Source organism: Cryptomeria japonica, chromosome 7 (genome assembly GCF_030272615.1).
Source record: "Cryptomeria japonica chromosome 7, Sugi_1.0, whole genome shotgun sequence".
Lineage (NCBI taxonomy): Eukaryota > Viridiplantae > Streptophyta > Pinopsida > Cupressales > Cupressaceae > Cryptomeria > Cryptomeria japonica.
This window is the reverse complement of record NC_081411.1, coordinates 751,521,094-751,542,468: the sequence shown is the minus strand read 5'-3', so window position 1 is coordinate 751,542,468 and position 21,375 is coordinate 751,521,094. Positions and strand designations below refer to the sequence as shown.

The window sequence follows — 21,375 nt, the reverse complement described above, 5'->3', positions numbered from 1 at the left end:
TGTTCACATAAAGGAAGTAAGTTGCAGCCAAAGGACCTTTGTTTTTTACCATGGTTTTCAATGTAGTGAAAGTTCGTTTTTTATAACCAAAATTCCTTAATGATATACATTTTGGCATAACCAATCACCACATTTCAAGCACAATCAATCCATTTCCTTTCTGTTAATAATAATAGCCTAAATTGGAAGTAAGGCGGTACCAAAAAGGTTCCATCAATGGTTAAAGTACCATGACACAAATGGCCCCAAACACCATTCAAGAGAGCTTAATTGACTTTCGACAATAGTTTCAATCACAATGTTTGGAATGGAGAAGTAAAACGAGTTTAACCCATGATATCCTCAATGAATGTTAGCCATGGGCATCTCAAGGAAACAATAAATTATTTGTATAAAAACTACCTTCATTCCTATGTTTGTTGTGTTTTCAGATTAATCTTTTGTGTGCTATGGGAAGCATTTTTGTTTTGAAATTTCATGATATTTTCATGTCATAAAATCTGAAAAGAAATGCAAAGGAAATAATTCTAATGAAGGCAATAATACATACCTTGACGTGAAGATATTTGATTGATCCTTGATATGAAATTCTATGGCATTGCTGGCTGTTCAATCCCAGACATAGAATTAAAACTCCCTACTTCATGGTGCTGAAAAGAATGATTACTGCTGATATTCTTTTCATACAAAGAGGGCACGTTTCCATCAAGTATGGATGCCAAACAAAGAGCCAAAAAACAGTACAAGTGGCATCCATAGAATGGTATATTGAAGCAGAGTTATGTGCACCTGAAAAGATGCCAAAACTGCAGTACATGGCATTGTAAATGGGTAGCTATTCCTATCTGTTAGACATATAAGGGAAGAGACAATGCCCAATGAAAATGGTGGTCAAGCAACTGCTGAAACCTGCCACAACAAAGTCCACAAATAAAGGAACAAAATACTATCTGAGGCATACCAGTGAGATGGAAAACGAGCAGCAATGTCATCCATGAAGGTAAACCTACTGCAGCAAAAAGAAACACATTGTTGAAAGGAACTCAACATATGGTACCCAAATGGGTGGGGAAATCTAGCATCCAGTTGTCCAGAATAGGGCAGCAAAAAGCCATTTGTTCATAAACCCCAAGAAAAAGCAAGATCATTGCAAAATATGGTGCCTCCAACATACCCAAAATAGATAAGAATTTCCCTGCAAAAGGATGGTGACTACAGTCCATTCTTCCCCAAAAAGGGTGCAGCCCCAACACTCTAGAAACTTGTTAATTTTTCCCCATGGAATTGGTGGTGGCTCACCCTCTAGCATTGCAGCCATGCCTTTCCCTCCTGCTCCCCTCCCACCCCCCCTCCCCCATCTCCCCTAACCCCCACCCACAAAACAAAATAAGGTAACCTAAAAATTTGTCCACTATCCCTTATACTGGACAGAGTCTTGCTTGGGGACATCACACAAAATTTAGGTTACACAAAAACTCGATAAAACTCGCTTTTAAGACACTTGACCAACTTTTAAAAAGACTAATTAAAATAATTACGGTGATGACAAAGGGACACAAATGACAACAATACACAAATAACATAAGGCATCTTGGTTTCTTTCAACCAATGTTTGGCAAATAGGCTATACCCTCAACAAATTTCCTTGCTTCACCATGTGGAGAGAGATGGGTAAAAATGGTCCCCACAATCCTCCACTTCTCTACTAGCCTAACTCATAATCCTGCACACGTGCATATTAAATTCATCCTGATAAATCAGAGCTGAAGCATTAAAATCAATGATCACACTATTCAGTAGCATGGATAATTTAGCTAATATTTACACAATTAATGCATCGTCAAATGCCATATCATTTGATTTAAAAGTACACATTTAATTCTCAAATTCACTTAATGTGTCAGCGTGCGTTTAATATTTTAACATGTTTAATGATATCCATTTATTTTAAATATTAAAATTCCTTGAGACATTCATACATAAGTAATTAGGAACACAGTCATTAATACCATCAAGGGAATCTACCAATGACATCGAACATACATTAGGTCTTCCAAGCATGTCACCAAGATAAATAGAATACATCTCATCACTTGTTGACAGATTAATCATGACAAGGTCAGAGTCACTTGTTATGCAAGGGTCAAGCAACTAGGGTGAGGGTAAGGCTGCAACACAGTTGGGCCTTACGTCCTCTTCCCACTAAATTAGTCGTCCTCTTGGAAGTCATAGAAGTGAGAAACGAAGGACCTGAGGTAATCTCTAGCAACAAAGCCAAGTATATAACAACAGTTAATGCATCAATCATGCACGAGAATCCACAAGGAATACTATGTGAGAGAATGCATATCAAGGAGTATCATCAGTCACCAGGTTCTATAATATCTTAATTTACTTACAATATGCTTATTCTACTAATCATCATTTATATTCTCAGTTTCACACATTCATAAGCAATAACAAGCTTTTTACCACCGCTTTTAAATAAAAACAGTTAACCATAAATATGCAGTGTACACCACAGAACCACCTCATGTCACTAGCCACATCGCAAGATGCACCTGTTGGATTCATTGGATATACACATTGGTAGGGCCTGCCCATCAGCAACTCTGCACAAGGATAACAGTAGAATCAGTCACCGAAGATCTTAGTGCAAAGAGTAATGCCCCGAGTAGTGTGAGTAGCGATAGTGCCAATAGCCAAAAAACCATTGGAAAGTTGTTCTCAGTCCACTCTAAGGACTCCTATCGTTTCATGGTACCTCTCTCTTGTTTGTTTAAAGGGATTAGCCTACAAGAGATAAGAACAAAATATCGATTATAGATATGGTGGGGAATGGATTGTGACTGGCCCATATTGTTCCCTCTCCTCACAATCAAATTCTCCAAGCCATTTACTCCCTTGTACAACTTTTCAGGGACCTCTCCTAGAAATGGCAGTTTACAAAGTGCACAATACTACACACACAACCAACAGACCCAAAACACTGTAATTATTCAAAATTGAGAAAAAAATGAGAATTACGTGAAAGATGCACTGCCTTTGACTAAAGAAAACAACTATAAATAAGCAAAAAAATGTCATAAACAGTAAAAAGTGCAAAATTGCAAGAGTAAGAGATGCCAACACAATTTTTCAACATTTCAAATCATGAAATCAAGGAGAAAATTCCCGATCATCAACATAATGTAAGAAAAATGACTAAGTGGTTCACAACTGGCAAAAGAAAGCTCTGTTGGTTTCGAAGAAGATTGCAAATAGTCACATGAGTAATCAATGGAATCACAAATCCTTGTATAGTATGAGCATTACATGGCTTTGATCAAGCTACCTAGAGGCAGGAGGGTAATGGTGGTCTCACAGAACAAGATGTCATAATAATAAATTGAAGTACAAGAATCATGCAAATGGTGGTCTTACTGGTACACAGAATCCATATATCATAAAGCAACCTTATGTCTCACAACCAAGGACACGTTCTGTAGGCCCATGACAAGAACAGGAAACTGTATGATGAACCCTGTACAATCAAGGTGCAGCAAATATTTTTAACCAACAAATTTTTCACCACTATCATAATGTTACCTCTTTTTTTGTTGTTTGCATATTACAACTTTGACACATACTTGCTGCTTTAATACTTTTAGCTATGACACATATCTGATGTTCCTAAACTGCTATACTAAAGATCAAAGTGGTTTTTGGTTTTAAGCTGGCAAGGTTCAGGTCTCAAGGACAATGAATGGTTAGGTACGCATAATACAAAAGAAAAAACATATGCGTAAATTTTAAAATGCAGAGATCTTGTCTAAGATGAGCATGGGCAAATAATTTATAAAAACATGATGGAAGGTTTGTACAAAAGAGATGAAGTTCTTTGCTACAGATGGTTCTTCCATTTATACTTTTTATATTTACATCCAGTCACCTTGGTAATATTATTCTTATGCTCATCACACACTTCTACCACCTAACCTTATCTATATGCCATCTACTTAAAATGATGTGACACCTTAATGGCGATCAATAATCAATTAGTTTGTAATTAATCAGTCATGATACATTTAGAGTCATTTCTCTCACTTCAACACCTAGGATACATTCTAATAGTTCTCTTTCCTTCCAGAAAAGTATATTTGTCCAGCACATTTTTCATCGTTCACAGGATGCTAATCAACCTAAAGCAACTATGAATTTTGTGTTCATGAGAGTTGTCTGCATCTGCCAATAGGCAATGGCTTTGTCAAGGTTATTGAGTTTTGAATATCCGTCTGGTAGTGCTCTTAATTGAGTGACACAGTGTTTATAACTTTTTTATCGATAATATTTAGATGATTCTAGCAAAGGGTTCATAAGGATTCAGAAGAATTTCTTGATTTGAGTGCAGGATAAGTACAGTGGTAACGCTTTACTTCGATTGGAGAAAAATAAAGATAAGATTTGATAAATGTATAATTTAAATATTCTGGTAAAATTAATTATAGGAATTTCTTTATTTTGTTGAGGGCAAATAACAAGAGATTTCTTGGCTTGCTGAAACATAGGCTTTCTTCCTCTTTCACTCTGTGTTGAATTGTTTCAATAGAATGTCCAAGCTACCTACTATTTTTGCCCATAGATGGTTATAATCAGTACAGTTGGGGAGTGAAACCTTCCAAGTTGCTAAGCTAGTCTTAATTTCGTCTAATTATCAATATGTTGTACATATATTCTATTCATGATAAGAGTCATATGTCTGGGATGAAGCACGGGGAAATCAGAATATGAAAGATAGATTCTCTTTACTTATTACTACAAATATCATAGTATTTTTGGTATATTCTGATGAACCTAAGATTGGTACAATTCCATGTAATGTCCCCTTCTCCTTAGCACATGGACATTCGCGAGATTGGCCTATAATTGACCCTCATAGGCCAAGGAGTTGTGTAGGAGGGTCGACGTGGCGGTGATTGGTGGCTTCACATCTCATTATTATTTGATGTTTTGATGTTATAAGGGATAACACGTATCATGAGACGTGTGTGCTTTATTTAATTAATAAATTAAAGGTACATTAAAAATAACATGTATAATTAAATAATATAAAGTGTACCTAACCTTATCTTCTAGAAGATGAATATGATGAGTTATGAAATGAATAAATAGAAGAGGGGAAACACATGTTGATCATCAGTTGTTCAGTTATCTCTTGTTTTAAGTTGTGGAGCCGAAGGTTGTCCGCAGAATAGATCCTAGGGAATGATACCTCCCTTTGATCAGCATAATTGAGGAGGTGAACGACCCTCTGAAGGGTTGCGTAGAGAGTGGAGAGCATTCAGCTTTTCACATTGAGCTTTAGGAGACTTTTCATATCAGATTGTGGTGGTTGCTTCAGACTTCAGAATTCTGTGAGTTTGCTTTGAGTGATGATGAATGTATTCCTTAGGTGTTAGAAGTCAGTGAATCTCTCTTGGCCAAGAGGCGATATCAATTGTTATTTTTTTGAAGGCAAATCGAAGTATATTGTTGCTGTCATCATATCAGTTGCAAAACTTCATTCCCCACGATTTTGTTCATACTACCTCCATTGTGCATCGATTTTGACATTTGATGATACCAAAATTAATAGGAGGAGAAGGCGATACCATTTTGATAGTTTGCATGGCAATTTGGTGTCAGTTTTGGATTGTATTGTGAATCTGATCAGAAACAGGTTTGTGGGCTCTAGACCCTCGATTTTGAGTGGATAATACATGCTTTGGCTTTGTGGCATCCTTGTGGAGAAGGGCGCTTTCATTGGAGGAGAGTTTGATTGGTTTGGAGAGACATTGAGACACTTGTAAGCAGATCTCATTGGTTTCTCAGACCTACCATTGGCAGCATCAGGAACAGCACTTGACTTGGTCGATTTGGCACATTGGAAGGTCATAGTCAGTGGATATTGCTTGTATCTTCATTGCTACACTTGGGCGAATTTACATCAGGTTCCTAAGGCATCTTTCTCATTGTAATTTTCAGTTTCTTGCATGAGTTATATGAATGGTGTTTGTCCTCAGAAATTCTGAGAAGTAGTTATGATTTCCAGACCCCATGTTCTAGTATTTGTAATGATCATTGAGCTATTAAATGAGTGAGGATCAAAGCATATAGGACTGCACTTATTCTGAAGTTGTATGCCATCCATTTGACATAATGTCAGACCTTAGACATTCATGATTATGAGCTTCAAAATTATGTTAGTTGCTGTCTATATTCTATATGGGTCATCACTCTTCATTTTCAGATTATTATTGATTGATCTTCATTAAGTCTTTTTAGTAATCAATGTGCCTATAACAAACTGAACTGAGAACAGCAAGATAGCACTTGTAAGACAAGTGTTTGACGAAATTCTTAAGGGGGTTGAGACTGAAATTTTATATCAGAATTGAGGTGGGACATTACATTCCAGCACATAATCCTTCACCTATTTATATCATTTTGCTTTTCTTTCGGTTGCGTTTATCCATTTTCCTCAAATATATTTCTTCATATCAAGATGCAAATTTGTGAAGAAAAGGTTTGAATTAAGCAAGTTTTAAGGAAAGATAGGTAGGAATAGACAATTACTAGATTTTGGTAAACCATGTGAATGACTAAGTGGGGCCATTTGTTCTGTCTGTTGGCAGTTATAAGTGTTTTTTCCAACAATAAGTATGATATGCTGCATATGAGATTCTGCAGGACAGATATATATGTGAATGACTAAGTGGAGCCATTTTTTCTGTCTGGCAGTTATAAGAGTTTTTTCCAACAGTAAGTATGATATGCTGCGTATGAGATTCTGCAGGACAGATATATACTATCTTGAGGTATTTTGGGATGAACAAGGCTATAACTTCTGCTACAGAATTCACTAGTTGTTTGTCAGTAAGCATGGAACAACAGCATATATAGTGTGAAGTCCGCTAGCATTCAACAGAAAAGAGTTTATTAGCAATTAGACTGAAGTCTGCCAGCAGATGTGAAATGACAGCTGGAGCAGAGGACATTGCACGTCCATTAATTTTATTGACAGTTGACATTCCTCATTGTCAGCCTGTCCCTCCAAATGCTGTTAGCTCATCAAATTGTCCATCCGGTCATTGCAAAAGTGTTATTATCTTGTTTCAGTTTGTTGCAACCATGTTGCCTAATTGAGGCATGTTTTTTAATTTCACAATGTGGAATAGACACTATTTTTATGTTTGTTATGTTTTTTATATCCTTATATATATGCATACATTTTTTCCTTATGCATATATGTGTGTGTTTGCATATATGTATGTATCCATTTTTTTGGTTTTGACTGCATGCCTTTCTATTCTTGTATATAGTGAGCTGTTTCAGGTTTTTGCTGCAATGAGTCAAATTTAGAATACATTGATGCTCAGTAGTGTTGATGGGTGTTTTGTGACCACACACCATGTAATGTCCCCACTTTGAAATAGAATTTAATAATGAATGATAATAATAAAATTAAAACTTTAAAAATTAAATTAAAATATAAAATAATATAATTAAATATGATTAATTAAAAATTAATTAAGTAAATGAAAAGTCAAAAGACATGAAAGGAAAAGTTGTGACTCCCTCAACAATGAGATATAAAAGGGAGAAGAGAACCTCATTTGAGAGGGGGGGATTTGAAAAATGAGAATTGCAGATCTGATTTAAATAAGAAGTGCATATCTGATTATGAAAGGTTGTGTCCCTTTCAAAGGGCAGAAATAATGAAGAGTTGCACTCTTTCAAAAGGTGCTAATGGTGAAAGGGTGTATCTCTTGCCAAAGGGCATGAATGATGAAGATGTGTGACCACTCCCTCGCATTGAGAGATATAAAAGAAAGGAATCAAAACATCCAATAACATCACCATGGATTGATAAGATCATAAGTGTTATTAAGTTATAGGTAGTAACATCTTTGTTCTTGGTGGTATGCATGGGGATGAGCTGAGTATGTATGCTTAATATATGAAACCTGATAATGTTCTTATGCAGAATTAATAGTAATATTAATATGGACTGCAATATGTATGATAGTCATACTTAATTTCACATATATTCATAATACATAAGAAATTAGTATACTTATAGTCTAAATCATGTTATTACTGCCAGTACTTGAGAAGATGGGAATGAGATGTTCCAAAGAGGGGTAGTCTAAATCCAAGCAATAGGTTAAGTCCCAAGATAGGGTGGGGATCAGCGATCCATAAGCCTTGAGGGTATAAACCCAAGATAGGTAAGGGCTTGGATCTGTAAACTTTGAGGGAACCTATTGTATTTGGTCTCTAAGTGCTTTGGTAACATACATAGACCCTTCTCCCTTAAAACTGAAGTAGTAGCAGGGTCTGATATCAATATTAAAAACTATGAATAATGAAATTAATCATCTAATGAGGAAAATAAATAAGAACTTGTTAATAACTAATTGAAGAATATCAATCAATTTTAGTATATTGAAATAGATCAAATAGGGGACATTACACACTAACACAGAATAAAGTGCCAAAGGACATCCTAACCCCTCGTATGCTAAGATTGCAAAGATCATAGAGGGGACTCCAAGGTTCCTACTGCGATCTTGCGACTTTATGTTGGATATGAGCTCATTTGGTTTGATGCGATATGCTGGTAACACAAAGGAACTTATGTTTGAATCGTTCTTCACTTTGTCTACAATGCTGGTTGAAACTTTTTCATCGGATATTGCACTCTCGTGATGCTTCTGCTTCAAAAGAACTGAAATCAAAAGGGGAAAGGGTTAGAACGATCTAAATATACTCCTAAGGACAATGATATCAATGGATAGTGCTCTAATGGACGAATTCCAAATAAACCAAGTTTTGCTTCGCCAAGATCAACTACAACTCCACAAGAACTAATGCAATCTTCAAAGGGTTATGCAAAGAATTTTCATATCATAATGGACACCATCATAACAAACAATCCACATTCAATGATTGAAGTTAAGCATCCATATAAAAGTGTCAAGCTAACTTTACATTGCAACTTATAATCAATAAGATGCAAAAAGTATGAGCCATGGAAATTCATCAAACACCAGTACATTCTCCATTGAAATCAAAGCACTTTATCTAACAATTGAGAAATTGGAAGTGTTGGTGCCCAAAATCACAAATTGGAAAACCAAAAGACTTGCCAAATCCTCAAGTAGTCCAATCGGCCTTGGCCAACGAACAGGGATGGTCAAAGACCAAATCCCTCTGCACTTTAGGCTCCATTGAACCTAGGTGGGTATGCCTCTTCCTCTCAAGCACAAAAGAGGTTATTTATAGTGGATTTAAACCTTTTAGCAAGTTTACACAACTGGCAAATTATTGTTTTGCAACTATGCTTTATTATGTGCTTTAACTGAATACTTTGAAAAGAAATGATTGTGAATGTATATTGAAAATGTGATTGCTTTCAGGATTTAAATGAAATCTGCATAGATCAGTTCATATAGGATTTGGGAAGAACGTTTCTCTATCAAGGACCTTGAATGCATACAAATCAAAACCTTAAAGGATCAATAACAAACCAGTGCCTCTATCCAGGGTTATATATGACACTTTGTGGAGAAAATATCTTATCAACTCAAGAGACAATTTCTCATCAACTATGAAGGTTCAGTATGCGTTACACAAACAATAAGAACTCAATCTTTCACTTAATGCAATAGCATGTGATTCACATCATAGCAAATCTATAAACAGATTTGTCAAGAGGACAAAGATAATCATCAACACAAAAGTGTACACAATATTTGGAAAAAGAAACAACAAACCTTGTATATTAATCTTCAGGAAATAATTGCATACATAAGCTGCACTTGCAGATACTCCATTACAAATTGCTTGCACAAAATGATACTTCTTCTTCCTATAGACTTCTCTAATACAAAATGATATCCTGTTCTTATGACCCTCTTTCTTTTACATAAAAAATGACTCCCTATAAGTATGTGAATCCATAGTCACATATGAAAGGACGCACCCTTTCATACACAGAAGGGAGTTACAGACAATTTCCTTCCAAAGGACACACCCTTTGGTTTAATAAATAATTACAAATGAGAACCCTAAAAATACTAAATGATGCTTTAATAATGTGCTTTATTCTTCGCCTTGATAAAATTCCTCGACAGATATTCATCATCTTCCTAATATATCCTACACACAAGATAAGCCAATCAAATTCCTTAATTTTGAAAGTTAAATATACTCCACCTTAGATTTTGAAAGGTCAATTATCTTTATATAAACACTTGTTTAAAATAATCCAATAGAACCAAACTATTTATATTTTAAGAAAATAATTTTGCGAATATAATATCCATTGCTTTACCCTAAGATGTATATTCAAGGCATTCATTCAAATTTTAATAAATTTTATCTTTAATGCATGTTTAAATAATAACGTAAAGCAAGTAATATACTTCCCTTTTATGAAGTTCAGAAATCGGTATTCTGGCCGTATTTCCCCCTTGTAATTTGAGATATACATTTAATTCTGATTTTTTATTCTGCGCTTTGCCATGTGTCTGCTTTTGATTGGCTACGGTGTCCCTATCCTGCCACCTCAGCATGACCTGGACTCACCGCCAGAATGAGGCTTTTCCCTATCGCTCTTTATTTCCTCTGAACTACTTCCTTCTAGCGGGTCCCACCACTCAGTCGCCATGCCGCGGCGAATACACATCGTGGTATAGCGACCACCATTGGATCGATTCGTCCAACTGTCCGATCTTCCTTATTTGCTCGGCCTTTAACCATGCCAGAGCGGCTTTCTCTTCTCTTTGTCTGTCCGTGCCACGTGTCACTTTTTGGTTCGCCTGCGGATCCACCTACCCGCCACTTGGACCTGGGTTCTTCTTCTGCGTTCCGCCACATGGCACATCCTAATTTGCTTGTAGATCCACTGGGACGACACCTTATCTGCCACCTTGCCAGTCGCTATGTCGCGGGGAATATAGGTCGTGCAACTTCCTATCGTGGTATAGCGACTGCTGTTGGATCAATCTCGAACTTGCATGCTTGTTAACCTCCCCTTTTTCGCATGTGCTTTGTTGCCAAGCCGCGGGGATAAACCAACATGCATCTCTATCTTGCGGTATAGCGACGGTCGTCAGATCTTCTGCGATCATCGTCCGATCTGCCCAAATTGCTCGATCTTTAATTTGTCCTTATACTGTAAAATTTGGGCGCTTTGAGATGCATGCGCACGCGGGGGGCTCATCGGCTTCAGCCTTCTTCACGCCAAAAGCTTTTTGTCTTTCGACAGTTATCATGCGGGCCGCTTTGGATTTAAGTGTTAAAAGAGCCTATCCCACAAACAATGTGGGATACAAGCTTTCCCTCTTCTGACGCAGCTCCATGTTCTTCAGTTATGCTCCTCGAGCTGGCCTCCTTGCAATTCACCATCCGCCGTAACAATCTTATCGGGATTCGACATAGCATAAAAATCCTCCTCCCGACGTCCCGATGAGTCTTCAATCTATGTTACTTTGTCGGTATAACTCATACTGATATCCCCGCAGGCGCTTTTATCTTCATTGAGGGTCGGAATAGCCTTTTTCTATTCCTCCCGAAGTTCCGATGTTACTCCAATGCACTTTTATGTTTTATACCTCCAAGTTTGCTTTATCGGTATAGGAAACACCGATGGTTCCGCCTTCCGATTCTCCATGTCATCGGGGATCGGCTTAACTGTTTCTACACTATCTCGATATGGTCCTTTTCTCCGATGTACCCGCCTTCAGTTCCCTTCAATCATCGAGTATCAGGACAGAGTTTTCTCATTATCTCCGATCTCCTGATGCTATAAGTCCATGATCTGTACTGCCTTTTCATCATTACACGTTACACCGATAGCCTCATCGGCTATCGGTATAACAATTTTTACACTTTCCCAATAAGCCGATGCATGCCGATAGAAAACACCCTCCTTCTGCCTCACCGGAACAAGCTATCTTGATGGTATGACTTTCCTAAGAGTGCGCATCGTGCTGAATATCATTTAAGTGCTCCAATGAATCCGCCTTCTGATTAATCGGTAAATGTCATGTCGATAGTCCTTTTGCTTGCCAATGCTGTTTTATTGGGACTACTTATGCTGATAATTGAAATTTTGCAGTTTTGGAAAATGAGCCATCCACCATGAATAATAGTGATCCCAGCTATCCCACAGGGTCTTGACACTCCTAAAACAGCTGATCCTTAGAGAACTTTGCCTGTGCTAATAAGGTTCTTGCACATGCAAACCAACAGTAAATGCTCCATAATAGCACATAAAATTTTGCAAAAATGTGTGCTAACAGGAAGAACACCATGCAACAAGTTGAAATAAACATGAATCCTCCATATCTTCAATGAAATCAAATTTTATTTCTCCAAGTCTTACAACAATGTCTTCTCCTTCTCCTACTCTATAGGCAGGGCCTTTTATAGAGATCCTCCCACAAATGAACGACCGAGATTGATTTGAAATCAAAGGGTTTGACCAAAAATGACCTATGTCGTGCCAAGTAGTGGGCTTGTCAATTAACAAGGCATCACACCCATCATGTATTTAATGTCCCATCACTCCAAATGAGGCACCCATCATGTATTTAATGGCCCATCACTTCAAATGAGGCACCCACTATGCATTAAATAGCCCACCACTCCATTATGCATTTAATAGCTCATTGCCCAAAATAGGGCGCCCACTATCCCTTTCCTTGGTGGCCAATGCAATGAATCTGGTCATGACGGTTGGGAAACATTTGATTGACTGGAGAGGGTAACGGGGCACCACCTCGGCATGCTAGATGCCATGTGGACCTGGTAACTCATCATGAAGAATATTCCATTTTGGCTGATTGTGATGGAGTATATTCTTGAATTGCATCATCTGGACCAAGCTTCTAACTTTGATCACCTCTTCTGAAATTATCCTTGATCATTTTCTTCTTTCCACGTACTTGGGTTCAAGAATTCACCTTCTTGGAATATCTTTCCTTGTTGATGACTGTCATTCCTTGAGTCCTTTCCTTCTAACTCTTGATTTTGGATATCCGGAGGAAATTCTTCCTTCTACATTTGTAGTTGAGCTTTAATCTTTGAGGTCTTAAACACCTTCTCTAGAATTGCGATTCCTTTATGCTTTTCGAACTTCCTTGTAATAATGCCCTTGAACTGGAGAGAAGAATCTTTGATCCTCTCTTTTTGTCCGTTGCCAAATGCCATATCAAAGACATTACCTTAAGCATTAAATTCCATGCCTCATGTCATTTCTTCATCTTGGGCACGTATGAGATAGGTGAAAGGAATTTTCAATGCCTTAGAAAAATTTCATGATCTTTTCTTTACTTCCTGGAGGTGGGCGCATTCCTGAGGTGAAGGAGGAATTCCGAGTGCTTGGGTGCCAACTTCGTTTTGGTGGAGTAATTTTTCTAACTTGGGCGAATTTTGGATGTGTTGTAGGATTCTCCATGCCTTTGATATTTTGTTCATTTCCATGGTCTCATGCAAACCCGAGTGTATTCCTGATGTGAAGGAAGAATTTTTTATACAACCATTTTTTTCACTTTGCAAGAATTCTGTCTTGCTTGGGAGTCCAGAGAAAGAAATTTCCAACACTTAAACAATTTTACATGATTTCCAAGAATTCTGTTATGAAGGAATTTTGGTCATGAGGAAAAAAACCTCCTCTTGGATTTTGTGCCCTAGGAGTCTACTGGGTTGCATTAGGGGTGAAGGAGGAATTTCCTCCTGGATGGAAAATCCTCCTTGCCTTGGGATTTGTGCCCAAGGAGCTAGTTTGGGCACATTTTGGGTTGTCATGGAGGAATTTCATGTTTTGGAAAATTCCTCCACTTCATGAGGATTGCGCCCACTCTTTTGGATCTTGTGCATTTTGAGCGATTTGAAGGATTTTTTAAACCTTGGAAGATTCCTCCTGTTCCTGGGAATTGCGCCCAAGAATAGAATTCCATGCCTTGTCTTTTTCGAAGAGGATTTCCAGATAGCCACAATTTGATCATCTACTTGCTCTTCCAACTTTTTCAGATTTAGAACTAGATATTTAGGAACGTTTTGTTGTCTGTGCCTTGTCAGTTGCCAGAGATGGACTTTCCAAAAATAGATTTACTAAAAATAGTAAGTTCTTCCAAACACCAAATTAGGGCAAATTGAGACATAGTGACACTAAAAATAGACTTACTAAAAAGGACACTTCTAAAAATATTTTGTTTAAACACAAAATTAGGCTAATCCGAGTCGCAATGAAACTTACTAAAAATAGTAAGTCCTCAAAATTTGCTCAAATTTCAAGAAATTGCTGTCGGACTTAGCATAAATCATCTTCATTCATCCAAACATTGAATTCCTTGATCTGGAGTGCATTTTCACCCCTGGGGAGGAATGTTTTCAGATAGCCAAATTTTGGCTGTTTCTCTTTCATTTCTTCATATCAGTTCTTAGGGTTATCTTGACACTTAGCCAAATATCCATCTCCCCATTCCTCTGCATGTGCATTCTTTGTTCTATCATTGCAATCTCTTCCTTGGATGATGATATCATCCACTCAACGATGTCCTCTTCTTAGCATCCAAAGTCCTGCTCCCCGTAATGTACTTGAAAAAGACAAGGAAATGTTGTGAAGTACAAGTATCAATCAACTTCATTGTTAGCAAAATGCAAAGTTTGAAGGATAAAGCAATTAGCATAATGTATTTCTCAATACATCAAAACCCTAATTCTCGACTTGATGACAATATTAAGATTGTGTCTTGTCTAGGCTGTATATTCCTTAAGAATCCATTCCCTACTTAGGCATTTCATCACCTTCAAAGATCAAAATCCAAACCATCAAGACCTTATAACTCATTCCTTAGCGTCGGGAGACAACATAGATTGCAAATGACTTGGTTTATTCAGCAAAAAAGAGGGGGTCCCCATTTGCAATGTGGCGATGTGCGGAAATGTCACAATAGGTAGATTTGGCTTGGGCCTGATGTAATGAAGTTCCTAGAACTGGTCATGGTTGATAACTGATAGGAGGTTGCTGATGAATCAATGTGCATCATCTAGTGACATCGGTGTATGTTTTTGCATTCTGTAACATTATCTTCTCAACTAAAAAAAACTTCATAACCTGTACAAAAAAGTTGACTCCAAGTTTCTAATTTTTCATGTATGTCTGCAGAACTACTTCTTGAAATAAATCCTTTGTAAAGCTGCAATGAATGATTGAATTGCAAGTTGATTTTTTCCTAGTTCATCTACTAGTGCAAGATCTAAGATGGATTTATTGTAACAATCTTCATGCCTGCAAATTCCTTAAGGCTGGCATGAGTTAAAGGGGACCATGGAATATCCCCCATCTTCATACTATTTAAGCAATGCAAATGAGCAATAGAAGAATTTTGAGAAAATATGAAACTTTAAAATGCAGTTTCAATGGAATTGATGTGCCACTGGAACTTTTACCTATCATATCTTATCATGAAGAAAAAGGGAAAACCTAAAAGATGCTTGTAGGTGAGCCAAACGTATCATTTAGTTCATAAGTCATCTTTAAAATAGGAGAGATCTAAAGGAGTATTATTGGCAAGTCTTATAGCATATTGAATTCTTACTTCTGGCAATCGAATTGTTTGGCAGCTGACATCAAATCAAGCAGAAAATTGATAAACACAGTAGTGTGGATGATCGTCAAGCCTATATGTATACAACCTGTATTTTGAACATGAACTATAGGAACTAGAAGATAAGGAGAATGGTAGTAGTTTATATGAAACTGTCTTGTGGATGGTAAAGATACTAATTCATCTTTTCCAAACAGTAGCTTAAGGATCATGTATGGTATGAATAAGATACTATTTTCATTTCTCTGTGTTTATATCCACGTTTATTTTTAAAATTCTTTATTTTGAAAAGATCTGAAATAGAAGTTAGAATTGTAAGTTTCAAATCTTTTTTTTAATATTCAAGAAATTCGGAGTCAAATTAGTTCTTACGTAATGTCTCTCCGATGAGATAAGGTGATGTGAACTCCATTTTTCAGGTGCAGCTGAAGATCAGACGATTAATGGTGAAGAAAATGCTTCAAAGAGTACTGAGCGAGATGATAATTTTCCCCCAAAAGTTGATTCAGAATTGGACGTTCTTCATGAGAATGTCACAAAACAAATTATCAAGTCCGGGCAGGGAAACAAGCCTTCACAGAATTCAACATGCTTCTGTAAAGTTTCTTATCAACTCTAAGGAGCTCAATCATACAATGTTTTTGTTGTAAGATAGTATAATTTGTATTAGTTATGTTTTGTTTATCACCGATGGGTCTGATGATAACTTATTGGCTTGTGGTAGTTACAAGAAATAGTTTTTACTAGTTACTGATAATTGTAGCTACTTGGCAACCATCGAGGAGTTTATATAGAATCTTTGCACTCAAGGAAAAATATTACATGTTGGAATTTTTCCCAACTTCCAGGTTTTTGTATAAGAGCATCTATGAATAAATGAAGCAATTGTAATATCCTATTGTATCTCTTTTGAATTACTCTGCAACACTTGCATAAATCATTCATGTGTATGTTATCAATTTACTTTGCAATAAATAGTTGTTTAAACTTTATTCATTTAGCAGCAAGAAATATTGATGTATGGATTATGAATTTTAATATTTTTCACATTGCAAAACATTGAGCCGCTAGTGTTTACTTCCTCATGATGTTTGTCGATTGGATTTTACTATTCAACATGCTCCAAGTTACGTATCACTAATATAATTTTTTAATCACAATATTGGCTATCTCCAAGCATCTAACCATATTTGGAGTCTTGCTTTTCTGACAAGCTAGAAAAACATGAGACTCTTTGAGCTTAGTTTTCTTCTACTGCCATTAGTGTTCTTATTTCATTATATATTTATTGTTTTAAGGTCATATTTTGCTAGGAACAAAAAGGACTGAAACTAACCTTAACACCTACAGTGAACTGAAATGATCACAATATGTTATGATGACAAATTTGTATTGGTTCTTGGAAGCTTATGCATGACAAATTTTCCTGGAAGCCAATGCAGATTCATCATTTCATAGTTTTGGGAGTACCTATTCATCTACTTCAACATCAATAATATAGAGTGAATTGTTTTTTGGTCTTAGTGTAGCTCTTTCAGGCTGTAGGGTTTGCCACAAATGAGAAGTCATGAGAGTTAGTAAATGAGGATTTATTTAGTTCTTCTAAATGTTTGTTTGCATTACTAAGCTTATGCACAGTTTTATCTAGTGAAAATGTTGTTAATTTTAGATCAGATTGATAGCAATAATCAGAAATAACACAATGAACACACAGAACACAAGAGTACCCTGGGAAAACCTCGCTCTTGGAGATGAAAAACCAACAATTAATCTCAGTTTATATTAGGCAATAATCAATATGTGACTTTACAAGTTTACTTCAACACTTGAAGCAATATGAACATCAACATATACACAGCAGTACGATGAACTTATCTGCAATACACTTGACTGAAGATGATTTGCTGCTGCTGATCATAGGACCATTTGCTGATCAAGGAGTCAATTCGCTGACCATGAATGATAATCGCTGCTCCAGAATTAGTTCGCTGTTCTTGGATATGAATTCGCTGCCATAGGGATATGCTTGTTGATCTTTATGATGCAATTTGCTGTCCTTGTAGTTATATTTGCTGATTGGATAATTTTGCTGTTGATCAAGGATGTAATTCGATGTCTTCCATTGTATGTAATGATGAATGAATGAACCTTATATATGTATGTGATCTTAACCACCTAATTCATCCTAGGTTGGCTCACAAGGATAATCAATTAATAATAATATGATGACCTAAACTTGGCGCCCAATATAGGGTCAGCCCCATTGGATTTACAAGTTACAATGCTCAATATAGGGTTAGCCCTTTCCACAAGTTACATCGCCCATTATAAGGCCAGACCAAATTACAAATTATATTTAATTTTGCACATTTAATGTGACTAAGGCCGATAGGCCAATTAGTCACCCACAAGTTACATTATGGGTCACGCCCAATTTTCATATTTGCAAGTTCCATACACATATCAACATCCTTAATGGTTACAAGTTACATAATGTGTTTGGGTCCAGCCCAATACAAGTAATACTTGTATTTGATCCGAACCAGCTATTATTTCAACACTCCCTCTTAGCTAGGGAGGATTCTAGCCAAATAACAAATCATCGACCTTTCCATGATATCCATCTTGCATTGCCCACAAGGGGGGGATCCAAAAACTTTATTATGCACACTTGCAAGAAATGAATACACACAAATATATAAATACACATCATGAACTTCTTTCATGATATCCATCTTGCATTGCCCACAGAGGGTGAGAAGAGGTCTTACATCTCAAAACTTCTCTACTAAGAAGAATAACTTGCCAGCTTGCTTTCCTCAGAGGGTGGTTCCACCTTGCATTGCCCGCAGAGGGTGGATGAGGTCTTTCACCTCAACCTTCTCCCAGAGAAGGATCTAATGTCACCTTGCATTGCCCGTAGAGGGTGGTTCCACCTTGCATTGCCTGCAGAGGGTGGAGGAGGTCTTTCACCTCAACCTTCTCCCAGAGAAGGATCCAATGTCACCTTGCATTGCTTGCAGAGGGTGGAAGATGCAACTTAATGCATCACTAGGACTAAGGCTCCCTCTCAGCCAAGGTTGTGTCCTCCACAATTTCCAAGTCTCTTTCTGAAGCACACAAACTTCACTCGAACACAAGGCTTGGCGAGAACAACTGCAATCTGTTCATCGATGTTGACATATTCAGCTCAATGGCACCTTTCTGTACCATATCATGAACATAGTGATAATGAGTTTTCACATGTTTTGGCCTGTCATGAAACACAGGATTAACAAACATCTCAATACAATTCTGATTGTTACAATTAATGACTGAGGGTTCCCAAGGTTGCCCAAACAACCTAGCAAGAAGCTTTGTGAAGCCATACTGCTTCACAATGTACTCAGCTTCAGCAGTGCTCAATGCAACTCAGGACTGATTCCTGTTGACCCAAGAGATTAGAGTAGAACTCAAGTTGAAGCAAATTTCTGAAGTGTTCTAACACTTCCTGCCCAATCAGAATCTGAGTAGCCTTCTAGGGTGATGACAATGTTGATTGGATACTTCAGCCCGTAGCCAACTGTTTCTTGCAAATATCTCAAGATATCTTTGGTTGCAACAAGATGAACATGCTTAGGTTTGTTTATGAACTGCCTGAAGGGCACTCACTGCATAACAAATATTATGTCTAGTGTTAACTAGATGCATTGAGGATCCAATCAACTCCCTGTACTTCAATGGATCTGCAAAATCAGAGTTAGCTGCAGATAAACTCAATTTCTATAGGAGTAGAAATAGGTTTACAATCCATCATATCAATGGCATATTTTCTTGACTAAGGATAAGATCTTTGCCATACTTCTAGTCCTAGACAGTAATGCATTAGGCCTAGATCCTTCATTCCAAAATTAGTGGCTAATTCTTTCTTACATCTAATGATGAGACTATCTCCAACAATTAGAAATAAATCATCCACATATATATAAGAAACAAAATTAGCAGTTCACCATTGAATACTTTTAAAGTAAAGGTTAGAATCAACATCATTCTTGCAAGATCTTAAACTAATCAAATACTTGTCAATCTTCTCATACCAAGCTCAAGAAGCTTGCTTGAGGCCGTAAAGAGCTTTTCTTTAATGAGATTCTCTATTTTGATTCTCATAGCCTTCTAGTTATTCAATATAGACAACATTAAGAAAACAATTTTTATATCCAACTTCCAGCCTGCAACATTAGCTATAATGGTTTGAATATTAGTATATCTAGCAGCAAGAGCAAATGCTTCCTTCTAACTATGAGCTACACATCTAGCTTCATATTTTCTCAAAAACTTCCATATGGAACTCCCTCTTGATTCTTAATGTAAAATTGTGGTAACCAAGTCTCATGAAGATTGCATAATATAAAAATCAATCAAGGAAGGCAACCAACATAAGTTCCATAAATCAAAGATGAGAAATGCCAATCTTTTCCTTACTTTACTTTTACGAAATGGACCCATAGCACAATCATTATGATCTTGGCATACCTTCAAGTGAAGAAACCAAGCTCCCTCTTAAGCTTGAAGTAATTCAAGAATATCTTGAAGAGAAGCATCAACATGATTAAATATCTCTTTATTGACTAGACTTCCACCATTGACAACATATGCTTGTAGAACACTTACCTACTACTGAGAGGGGGGGGTGAATCAGTAGTAGACTAAGATCTTTAATATCTTTAAATCAAAAATTTTATCAGTTGCAAACTGAAATATGAAAGATATAGCAAACTGAAACTGAAAAAAATGTAACCACAAAAATATTCAACACAAGATTTTTACGTGGAAACCCAATGTGGGAAAACCACGGTGAGAAATGCCACTAGGATCTACTGTCCTAATCTGGCCTCACAGTTGAAAAGTTACAATCCTTTGGACACCAATCCAGTCAGTCTTTGGGCACCAACCCAATAAAATCACCGAACTCTTTTGAGCACCAACTCATCTGCTGTTACAATTGACTGATCTGAGTACCAACTCAGATATCAAATCCAATAAAAAGATCTTACAAAGACACCAGCCCTCCAATTTAATTCTCAAACATAATCCAATTGTATAATAGATTTGATACAGTCCAGATATATTTATTTTGACAGTGTAAAAGAACTATTTTCTGTAAAGTAGAAACAAACTTCAGTGACAAATAAAATATCCAACATCAAATGTCTTAGCATCTGCAATCTGCATATTACTGTGAATAGTGCAAAGCATGCAAATAATTCCCAGAACGTCAATCTGTAATCTGCAAATAATCCTCAGAACACCAATCTGTAATCTGCAAATGACTTTCAGAACAAACATTAACAGATTCAATCCTTTCCAGAAGTTATCTAACCTGTTCAACCTGAAAATATCTTTATTCTGAAAATTAACAAACACATAGATCTGAGACAAAGAATATGTTTCCTTATCACCTGCAATGTTAATCTGAATTTGTAGTGGATTGATTCGAACACAGGTTGCACAATATTTCTGAAACATTCATGTGTGAATAATCTTTTGTCTCCATAATACTAAACTTGTATCATCATCAAACTTCAGATATAACTTGTGTATCTCAAAATATGTTGATCACAATATCATTTTTCTTCGTTAAATTCCATCACACTTTTCTCCAAATGCCACAAGTTTTTATAAAAACACTCATCTAATCGGTTGCAATTTGGTTATTAGTTATCACCGATTTGAGATTAGTTGACAGTTGTCAACT

The 21,375-nt window shown here is 36.7% G+C and overlaps 1 protein-coding gene across 1 annotated transcript in view; it reads left to right on the top strand.

Annotated features, from left to right (window-relative positions):
- Positions 1-21,375, top strand: part of LOC131049578 (peptidyl-prolyl cis-trans isomerase FKBP42) — a 97,105-nt gene that overhangs the window by 29,697 nt on the left and 46,033 nt on the right. The window contains exon 3 of the mRNA XM_057983634.2: positions 16,061-16,237. Within this exon, the coding sequence (XP_057839617.2) occupies positions 16,061-16,237 (177 nt within the window). The remainder of the gene's footprint in view (positions 1-16,060; positions 16,238-21,375) is intronic.